Source organism: Elephantulus edwardii, unplaced genomic scaffold (genome assembly GCF_000299155.1).
Source record: "Elephantulus edwardii isolate Elephantulus edwardi_28Jun2011 unplaced genomic scaffold, EleEdw1.0 scaffold00207, whole genome shotgun sequence".
Lineage (NCBI taxonomy): Eukaryota > Metazoa > Chordata > Mammalia > Macroscelidea > Macroscelididae > Elephantulus > Elephantulus edwardii.
Genome location: NW_006399957.1, coordinates 2569082 through 2579969, shown reverse-complemented (window position 1 = coordinate 2579969; position 10888 = coordinate 2569082). Strand labels below are relative to the sequence as shown.

The 10888-nt window shown below is 53.3% G+C and overlaps 1 protein-coding gene across 3 annotated transcripts in view; it reads right to left on the bottom strand.

Moving 5' to 3' along the window:
- Positions 1-6802: 6802 nt before the first annotated feature.
- MBP (myelin basic protein) overlaps positions 6803-10888 on the bottom strand; it is a 28023-nt gene continuing 23937 nt past the window's right edge. For all 3 annotated transcript variants that reach the window (XM_006897234.1, XM_006897232.1, XM_006897233.1), the window contains 2 exons: positions 8150-8260; positions 6803-6847 (listed from right to left, as the gene is read on the bottom strand). In XM_006897234.1, the coding sequence (XP_006897296.1) occupies positions 6803-6847; positions 8150-8260 (156 nt within the window). The remainder of the gene's footprint in view (positions 6848-8149; positions 8261-10888) is intronic.

The following is a 10888-nucleotide window of genomic DNA, read 5'->3' as shown; positions in this document are numbered from 1 at the left end:
AAAGGGAGTCTGTGAGTCCTGGTCCCTGTCCTCAGTCACAGCGGGCATCTGTATATAAGTAATATTGATGCAACATGAGAACTTTCGTTATGTGAAAAATATTTAAGCCAGAAAACTTAAATAATATTACTTCTTTTCCAAACTCTTTTGTGTATTGTATATGTATTTTTTTTTTTTTGGAAGGGGGGAAAAAGCCTTATTTCACTTGATCTTGTGATGCCGGACAAGATGCTAAGGGTCCCTTTCGTGGGAGTCACCACAGCTGACCGCAGCCTGGGCAGCATGGGGAGCCCCACACTGGTCTTCTAGAGGCTCTATTTTCGATGCACTTTTTAAAAAAAAAATAATTTTGTATTAAAATATCTTAGACATTGTCATTTCTGGGGATGACCCTCATGGTTCGGATTAACAAAACTTTACAGTTTTGTTCTTGCCAGGTTTTTTTCTTTTCTTTAGTGCTCAGTGCCACTCAGGAGAGGGTCTTGGGGAGGTGGAGGTGTGGGGGGCCTCACCCAGTGAACTGTGCTAGTTATTTGCCTCTTTAAGTAGGACTCTTTAAGCAGGTGGCTATACAGCCCATTTTTATTTTGTTCAAAGGAAAACAAAAACACCCAAGAACCAGTTTTTGTGACTTCCCCTCTGTTTAGCTAACCTACACATTCTGGAGTGCTCCTTGGAGTCAAGGATTCTGAAGCTTCATCTGACAGACTTTGGGCATGTTGCAAGGAGGGACGGGTCCTTGGAGAGGGACGTCATGTTTGGGAGAGTAGAGGGGTGGCGCAGGAGAGGAAGACCTTCGATGAGATGGATCGATTCTGTGACTGGAGTGGTGGGAATGAATGTGTTTGAGACAGCGAGGTTGGTACAGGATAGACCGGCGTTTAGGGCTCTTGTACATAGGGTCGCTATGAGTCGCAAACGACTCGATGGCACATAACAACAACACAGCAACACATTCATGTGGCGTTTTGATGTGTTTCTGATCGTAGTCGTAGCTGCTGGTTTAGAGATCCCTTGAGACAGGGCTCTGTGGCATAATTACACTTGGCCCTTTAGTTTACTGATAATAACGGTCTTTGAAGGATGTTCTAGCCTCATAACCAAGGTTTTGAAGAGATGACTATTTTTACAAATATTTTATTACAGCTTATCTGCTTTGGAAGAGTTAAAAATAAATTGACAAAATTAGAAAAGAGGACTAATTTCACTCCCTTTTTTCAAATGTGTAATTTAAAACAGGCACACACTCAGGCACTTTTCGGCTGGACAGCCCTCATTACCTTCACCTATATGTAGGCAGATGGCACGTGGCCTTACCTGGCTGGGTGGAGAGTGCCCGATTCAAGCCTCGCCAGGCCAGATAGAGAGGGCCCAGTTCCAGGGCGGCGTGTGCTCCCCGCTGCCAGCACGTGGCCTCGCCAGGCCAGGTGGAGAACACCCCATTCCAGGGTGACGTGTGCTCCCCGCTGGCCCTGGAGCAGCCCGTCAGGCTGCATCACCTTCCAGCAGAGCTCCTGGCTTCGTGGGCATGGATTACCTGATGCGAAGATAGGGCAATCTCACGTGCATTTAAAAGCCTCTGAAGACCCACTGGAGGGTCAGCTATGGGTCGGTTCTGACTGCAGAACACAACACCAGGAGCAACATGATAGGACAGAGCCGAGGCGTGCACACAGCACTCAAGTGGTGACAGATGAAAACATTTCTCAAAAAGGTCAACTCAGTGGCTCCCCTGTGGGGAGTGTTCAGGGACCGTGGTGAGTGGGCACTGAATGGTCCAGCTTCTCCTTGCGAGGAAGACGTGTGGGTGAGTTCCTGCAGAGATTGCGGCTTTGGGAGCCCTAGGGGCAGTTCTTTGTCCTACAGGGTGGCTGTGAGGCCTGCTTGATGATGGCCATGAGGTCTCATTTTAGACAAATTGGTGGAAGATCTATCAACAACCTGCGTTATGCAGATGACACAGCCCTGCTTGCTGAAACTGAGGACCTGAAGCGCTTGCTGCTGAGGGTCAAGGACTGCAGCCTTCAATATAGACTGAGGCTCAATATCAAGAAGACAAAGATTCTCACCACTGGGCCAATTGGCAGCGTCAGGATGGATGACGAAGAGATTGAGATTGTTCACAGCTTCAGTTTGCTTGGCTCCACAATCAACACTCTTGGCACCAGCAGCCAGGAAAGTAAAAGATGTATTGTGATGGGGAAGTCTGCTGTCAGGGACCTCTCTAAAATACTGAAGAGCCATGGTGTGTCTCTGGAGACTAAGGTGTGTCTGGTACAGGCCATGGTCTTTGCAATCACTTGTTATGCATCAGAGAGCTGGACGATGACCAGGGAGGATAGAAGGAGAATTGATGCCTTTGAGCTGTGGTGCTGGAGAAGAGTATTGAGAATACTATGGACTGCCAAGAAAACTAACAGATTCATCCTGGAGAGGGTTGAACTGGGCTGCTCCTTGGAGGCAAGGATTCTGGGGCTCCGTCTGACATACTTTGGTCATGCTGTAAGGAGAGACCGGTCCTTGGAGAAGGACATCATACTTGGGAGGGTGGAGGGCAGGAGGGTAAGGCCCTCTGGGAGGTGGATTGGTTCAGTGACTGGTGCAATCAAGATGAGTGTGTCGGAGACAATGAGATTGGCACAGGACAGAGCGAGTTTAGAGCTGTTGTCGCTATGAGTCGCAAGCGACTTGACAGCACATAACAACATCATTGAGGAGATCCTATCATGCATCCTGGTCAGCTGAGAGGTCTGGCATCAGTGCCCTACCACCCCCACCACATGTCTTAATGACAGCACAAGGACAGTGCCTTCTGCTTTAGGACAGTGCCTTCTTCCCTAGTGTTTTTCTTGAGGACAGGCCAACACCCATCTCCACTGCAGCATGTCTGCGTGCTGATGTCCAGGGAGGCACAGCTGAGTGCAGAGAAAGTGTCACAAAGTTGGTGCGTGGTCCCTCCCCCGATTTCTCCTCTCAGCGCACACATCACTTGCTAGAGGCATGCTTTTTACACGAAGTGGTCACCGCTTGGGGAAGGTGGTATCTTTCTGGAGAGACCTCTAAGATGTAGGGAGCTGCCTTTTAGTTTGACAAGATCTGGTCCTGCCTTTTACAGACTTTCCCCTGGCACTAACTGCAAAGCCATTATCAATCCTCAACATGTTTATGTGAGTGTTTATAGACGGCTGCCTTGAACTTAACCTTTCCCTGAATGAGAGGCGTGGGTGTCATGGCTCAGCTGGTGCTTCTGCTGCTGTGGTGCTGTCCTCTGTCCCTCTGTGTTCATTCCCTGGGGGACTTCCGAGTTTGGGAGTAGCCTTTCAGAGGTGCCTGAGCGTGTCCCTCCATTCATTGAAAGCGATAGCCTTGCTTGAACCGCTTGATCTGCAGCTTATCCTCATGGAAATAATCCTGAGATCCAGCTGTGTCTTCTGGTTTAAAAAGTAAGTTAAGAGTTCAAATAGGACAACCCTGTGGCTTGGTCAGTGGAAGCCCCTCCCCCCCCGCCCCCAGCACACACGTGGAGGGCCTACGACCTCATGTACTCTCACCCTTCCTGCAGGTAGCCTTGGTGATGGCTTCTTATCTGGATGACGTACCACTGAACGCACTTAACAAAGCATGACTGGTCTGCATGGAGGACAGGAGCGTCTGGGGGTAATGGTGAGCATTGGCTCCTGTGTGCAAGCAGCACCTTCTACACGAAGGCGTCCTGGGTCAGGGCTTACACTCGAATCATGACAGACCGAGAAAGACACAGTTTCATTTTCTTTCCCTTTCTTCATTTATAGGACAGTTCCTTTTTTCAAAATTGTTTCATAGTCTATATATAAACATCAGATGCTATTTGTTTAGTCCAATTTTGTAGTAGAAATAGGTAGTTAGGGCAAAACCCAACTGAGTTGGCTTTAAATAAAATAATTGTTTTTGCACTGTTCTAAACGTCTAACTTATTTACGTGTTCGGAGTCGGGTGTTTTCACAGGGCTGAGTTTGGTGTCGGCTCATGTAGTATGTTGTTGTTTTGTTGATTGCCTTCGAGTCGAGCATGACTCATAGCGACCCTGTAACAAAAGGCCTGAAGCCTTTGTATAACTATCGACATTTATCAAAGTTCATAGTCTATACTGCATGACATTTATCTATCATTTATGAACTTTGATAAATGACAAGTAAATGGCATGCAGTATCAACTATGCTGACCATAGTCTCTTCAGAACAAGTACGTCTTGAAGGAACTTCCACCAGGTTCTCCTTAGAGGCACGGTTAAGGAACCTACATCTCTCCTTCTCTGGGCATGTGGCCAGGAGGAGTGGTCACCATGCCTCAAAAAGGTAGAGGGTCCACGAGAGGGAGCAAGGCCTTCCCTGAGCTGGACTGTCCCTGTGACGGCTCCCCTGTGGCCTTGGGGATGATACGTCATCCAGATGGTGCAGTGTAGGACCTGGGGCAGGTGTTCACAAGGTGGCCGCACGTTGTTGTCAACTCAAGAGCATCTACCAACAACGGGATGGTCATGCCTCATTTTACTGCATCTGTGATCTTCAGAGACCCCGTGTTTCTTAGAAATTGACGGTTCAGGGCAGCCCTGCACCAAGCGAGTCTGTTGGTGCCCTTTTCCCCACAGCGTGTGCTCCCACGGTGTCTCTGTGTCACATTTCAGTTGTTGTCTCAGTATTGTAGTCAAGTTAACGAGCACCTCACTGACTGCAGTACAGCGTGCAGTGCCGTCCCACACGGGAAGCCAGAGCCTGCGGGGACAGGCTTTCCTGCTGCTCTGCTTACCCCGATGGCCTGGGAGTGCCTGTCCCTCTGAAAGGAGCCCTGGTGGCACAGTGGTGAAGCACTTGCCCGCTGACAGGAAAGATGGAAGTTGAATGCCTGGCCGCGCCGAGGGAGATGGACCAGGCAGTCTGCCTGGAGGGGTGAGGCTGAGTGCTCTGCCCTCTCTGCAGCCACAGCCAGTCCACTGATGGCTTGGACTTCGTGCCTTTAGCACGCCCTTCCCTGCTGACCGGGCACTCACTGTCCCTGACAGTTGTGGACTCAGGGCTTCTGGAAATTTCTACTAGAGCAGCAAGTCTCAGCCTCTATGGTTTGAATTTTACTCCACATTCTGTCCCCTGCATATCAGAAAGGAGCTGCACTGCCAACCCAGAGGTACACTGTTCAAATCCACCAGCTGCTCCATGGAAGAAAGAGGGGCAGTCTCCTCCTGTGTGATTTACAGCCTCTAAAAACCTGCTGGAGGGTCAGCGACGGGCTGGTTCCGACCCCACGGTTCACAACACCAACTTTCCAGAACCCTAAAGGGTTCTCATCCCCGTATTCACCAAGATGTGGCAGTTTCGGGATCAGCGGGAACCAGCAATCCCACTTAAAACACATGGGATCTCCCCTTGGCGGGTTGCACACTATTTGTGGCCGCACGCCGCCCTGTCCAGGGCTCACAGCCAAGGGCAGGGATTGCACTGCAGCCCAGCCCCTCCCCCCACAATGGTGGACACCACACAGCCTCCTTAAACTCCATAACTTTATTTCCATATTGACGATATGAGCTCTTCCCGTGACACCCACCGGGCAGCACTGGGCATGGGTGCGGCGGGTGCCCAGCCCAGTGCCCGATGGGGCCGCTGGCCTTGGACGTGAAGTTGGTTTGGGAAATGTGGGTGGTTTGGTTCTCCACTGTCAGCACTGCAGTGATCAATTAATATGATCAATTAATACAAGTTACTATCCCCACGCAGGGCATCAGGAGCAGGAGGGGCTTAAAGCCAGCACCGGGATGTTTCCGAGGGGACTGGGCCCACGTGGCGTGGCCGGGGAGGCCTGGAGGAGACGTGCTCAACTCAAAAGGTATGGCCAGTGGGTTAGGGTGGAGGGTCAGTGGTTAGAGGGAAGGCCAGCTCTGGAGGACGGCAACACCCAGCACTGGGTGGCTGGCCTCAGAGGGGGTGTTATCATGGGGGGTTAGTCCGGCCGTGGGCACTGCTGCCCGGACACGCCTGGCCCCAGCTCTCAGGGGCCGGGGGGACACTGCGGACAAGAAGACGAGCCTTTCTCTCCAGGACTCTCGATGACGGAACCCTCGCCCGGCACTCCGGCGGACACTGGGCTGGCCCCGTGGTGGGGGCGCTGGGCCCAGACGCCCAGGACCACGGGGCGGTGACAGCGCCGTCCACCGCCCAGCCCGCTTCCCGCTGGAGGCCATCGCCAGCCCGAGCTGGATGTCCTTCTCTCTCTCCGCCGCACACACTCCCAGCGAATCAGTGTGGTGAGCGGACAGCCAGGCATCTCCTCCTCGCTGCACCACAGACTCCAGCCGCTCGGGCCACCTCCACGTACCAAAGCCCCTCAGCACCGTCCACTGCCAGTCCCAGGCCCTGCGGGGTGGGAGGGCAGGGCAGGACAGGACTGGACAGGATGGGCCAGGGACAGGATAGGACAGGACAGGCCAAGGGGGCAGAGGCAGGGCAGGCCAGGGGCAGGATGGGACAGGACAGGAGACAGGGCAGGGCAGAGCGGACCAGCAGTCCTTCCAGCTGTAGCTCTCTGTCGGCAGTGTCGGCCAGCAGCGTCCGGGGCGCAGGCTCCAGGCTGCAGGCATAATACACAGGAACTTCTTCAACTCAAAGGGTTTAGCAAGCTGTGTGTCCGTGTCTCCAGCAGGGCGATAGCGGCCCTGTGTGCACTGTGCTGGTGTTAGGGGCATGGACTGCAGCTGAGGGTGGGTCAGAGGTTACAGGTTCAGGCCTGGAGTTAGAAAGCAGCGCACAGGGCTCTCTGCCGGCCACGGGGGGCTTCAGCGTCTTGCCATAGGGGAGCCAGAACGACTATCCCTTCCTCCCTGGAAAAGAAAAGGCAATGTCAGGCCAGGGCCCACGGCGGTCACCAGAGCCGCCACTGAGGACAGCGGTGTTGTGGGGAGGCCGAGGGCCCCCGAAGGGCATCGGCATTGTCCCTGTGACAGCTCTGCTGTGGGCCAGGGCCCAGGGGTGGCCATCAGCCTTGTCGCCTACGGCAGCAGTGTGGAAACTGACCTCCACATGGTATACACGAGGCCACCAAGCCCGGGACCCACCCTCGTGGGAGCCCAGAGCAAGTTGGTGCACCCCATTTTCTAAATTCCTGTGAGGTTAGGAGGCTTCTTGAAGCCCTCACTGGAAAGCTGTGTCCCACTCCCCAGTGGCTGGAGCCTTTTCTAAGCCCTCTCACAAGCCATGACAATGGGGTCCGAAGCTCAGGGCTAAGTCACCTGTTCTCACCAACATCGGACACTATGTGTCTGTGACAGAAGCACGGGGTGACTGAGACAATGCACAGTGGTGTGTGAGACGGCAGCACGGGGTACCTGAGGCAGTGCACTGTGGTGTCTCTGACAGCAGCTCTGGGTGACAGAGAGTGCATTGTGGGGTCTCTCTGACAGCAGCTCTGGGTGACAGAGAGTGCATTGTGGGGTCTCTGTGACAGCAGCACTGGATGACAGAGAGTGCATTGTGGGGTCTCTGTGACAGCAGCACTGGATGACAGAGAGTGGATTGTGGGGTCTCTGTGACAGCAGCACTGGGAGACTGAGACAGTGCACTGTGGTGTGTCTATGACAGCAGCACTGGGTGACTGAGGCAGTGCACGGTGGTGTCTGTGACAGCAGCACTGGGTGACTGAGACAGTCTACTGTCGTAGGGTAAGCTCTCTATACAGTGAACTGCTTTTACCATCTACCAATTACATTGTCAACCCAAAGGCAGGCAGTTCAAATCCACCAGCTGCTCTGTAGGAGAAAGATGGTCATTGATTCCTGTGTCGGTTCCAACTTTCCAACACAATGCCACCCATCTCTAAGTCTGTCACCCTGTGGGGCCGTGTCCCTTCCAGCAGTCACCCACGGTGGACAGGTGTCAGTGAGTGTCCAGACTAAGATGAACGGTCAAGAAAGGCCCAGTGATTTTCTTGGAGAACTTAAGCTCCTCTTACAGAGATCTCTGGCCAGGGGGCCCAGGGGACGGTCACTAGAGTTAGAATTGACTCAGTGGTAGTGGGTTTAGGGTGTGAGTATTTGGTATTGACCAGCAGGCAGTTTGCCTTGGACACAGGGCCCACGTCAGCCTGGCCTGCAGGCCCACCCACGGGGCCCAGAGGGCTACGTCACCAGCTTGAAGATCCTGGACAGTGTGCTCTGGGCATCAGCCTTGAAGCCCTTGTGCGCTGAGGCGGACGCGCGGCCTCCATAGCCAAACCCCGGCTTCTGCCCCTCCGCTCCCTGCAAGAGAGGGCGGTGACACTCAGCTGTGTCTCCAGGGAGCCGGAGACCAACCTGGGGGCCTGGTCCCTCCCCATAGCCTGCTCGGCCAAGCTGGCTTCTCTACTGAGACCAGAGGAGGGGGCTGGCTGCCCAGGCCACTGTCTGTGTCCCTGAGGTGAGAGGCCGCGTCCAGCTGGGGTCAAAGTCTAGTGTATGGACGACCTTAAAGTCCAGGACCTTGAGTCACCGCTGCCTTCCTCCCTCATGACGTGCATTTTTTTTCAGAGACGTTAACAAATGTCAAGCAAGCATCCCCAAATATTGTTGGAAGCGGACCACCGGTGGTGTTCCTACAAGGAGTCCATGGTAGTCCCTAAATACCAGTCAGGCATGGTTACAGCACAGGACTCCGAGGGCCCCCGGTGGTCCCATTCTGATATGGTTCTACCGTGAGCACTGGGAGTCCCATTCTGACATCGTTCTAATACACCCACCAGGTAGCTCTGGGGGGGGTCCTGTTCTGACATGGTTCTGATCCATGCACCTGGTGGTCCCTGAGGGGTACCTGGGGGGGTCTCTCTCCCACACGACCTTGTGTTCCTGAGGGGTACCTGGGGGTCCCATTCTGACATGGTTCTACCACATGCACCCAGTGGTCCCTGAGGGATGCCTAGGACCCTAACATCTGATTCACACCTGGATCACTTCTGCCTATTTCACAGCAGGCAAACACTGGCCCCGTTCTCAGGGAGTAGAGCTCCGAGAAGAGCTAAAACTTTTATGCTCAGGAAAGGAAGCTGTGTGCAAAATCCCAAAACTCATACCTTTTATAAAAGGCAAAGACAAAATTCACACTTAAAAGCCAGAAGGACTTGCCAGGGACCCTGGGATTCAGCTCCTTGCCCAGGCTTGGGGTTGTGAGCGTCCTGGGCCTGGCCGAGGGGAGCTAGGAGCAGGGTTCCCAGTGGGCTGATAAGAACGGGCTGCCATCCTCCTGCTGCTGCGAGGGACCTATCCTCCCCCTTGTCTAAGGGACCTGGTTGTGGAGTTGCTTGAGGTGGAAGCTGAGAGTGCCAGGTGCTGGCAGGCCCGCCAGTTCACCTCTGACAGGACTGCCCGAGTCTGGGACCATCACTCTCTCGGATTTCCTCATTCAGCCTGAGCTTCCCTCACAGGGGCCATTAGAAACCAATGCTGGTCACCACAACAAGGGAGGGAGAAGGTGCGTGACAGAGGGTCTATAAGCACCGGAAACTACAGTAGTCAGCACTAGGGTCCAGCTCCCAGACCCCCCGGACACGCTTGCTCCCTGCTGGCGCACAGGACGGTGGACGGTGAAGGTGCGCTGTGCCAGACAGACAGATGCATATTAGGTAGACAAACACACTTCCACACCAGCAAGGGGTCTGTCTCTCTCTACGGGGGTGCTTTCAAGGACTAAATTCAGGGATCGACTCTCAGATTACTCAGTCTCCTGTCGTCCCATCCTCTCAGGTCCTCACTGGCCTTTATCTCTGGACAACCTAGAACACAGACATCCCACAAGCTCTGGAGAAAGGAGGCGTGGCTTTCGGAAACTCCACTCAACACAGTCCCGCAGCTGCAGCAGACACGACAGAGAGAGAGGGTGCTCGGGGTGAAAATGAAGAGAAACTGAACAAACGTTAGTTGGTTCCAGGAGTGGAGACGTGAGCAACACAGGCATCTGGCTACCCGGAGGACTGGTGTGGTCTAGAAATGGCTAGAAGAGACTGCATTTCTCCCTCCCCCCAAATTCTGCGGGCCTCCTGAGAAGGTCGAGATTCCACGCCTAGAAAGAAGACCCAGGTGAGCGGAAGCTAAAACGAAGTTCTTGGGTCAAAACAGACTTGCTTCTTCAGGATCAGCTTGGTCTTGTGCTGCACAGAAAGTCCCGCGTTAATTACGATGTGTGTGGTCTCCGACACTGCACGAGAGTGCGGATGTTCTTCTGAAATATAGTAACAAGCCTCTGCTGGGAGTGACTCCTCCAGTGACGCTGCTACGTGATCGCCATCCTTTTATAAATGTGCAAGGACAGAAGCAGCAGGAACAATGCGGGTTGAAATCAAATGCCCACGTAAATCTATGCCCATAAGGCAACGCAGTGCGCCCATTCCTCACTCATCAACACATTTAGTCTCCAAAGACCAGGTCGTTATGCAAAAATGGAGATCGGCATCAGATCTTGGTGGAGAATGGCTACATAATCACGTAACTGCCAAATAAATAGCGACATGACTGAGGACATGGCCCAGGCAGGCTGATGAAGAGCTGGCCACCACTGCAGCAACCCCTCTCCTAGCACCTGGCCACTAGTTCCAGCAGCCACATGTCAGGACCATCTGTGACCACTGGAAAGTACCCTCGCTATGGGCATAACTGCCAAGTGTCATACAACGAGACAGTTGATAAGTAAGGAGAAGAGGTGATATGTTGGTTCACTCACAGCTCTGTGGATTCCTCCCTCTGTCTTTCCTTTCTAGTGCCTCGTCTCTTCTCTGTCCCTTCCTTCCTTCTCATAAAATCTATCCATCCATCCACCCATCCATCCATCCATCCATCCATCCATCCATCCATCCATCCATCCATTCATCCATCCATCCACATATCCATCCATCCATCCAT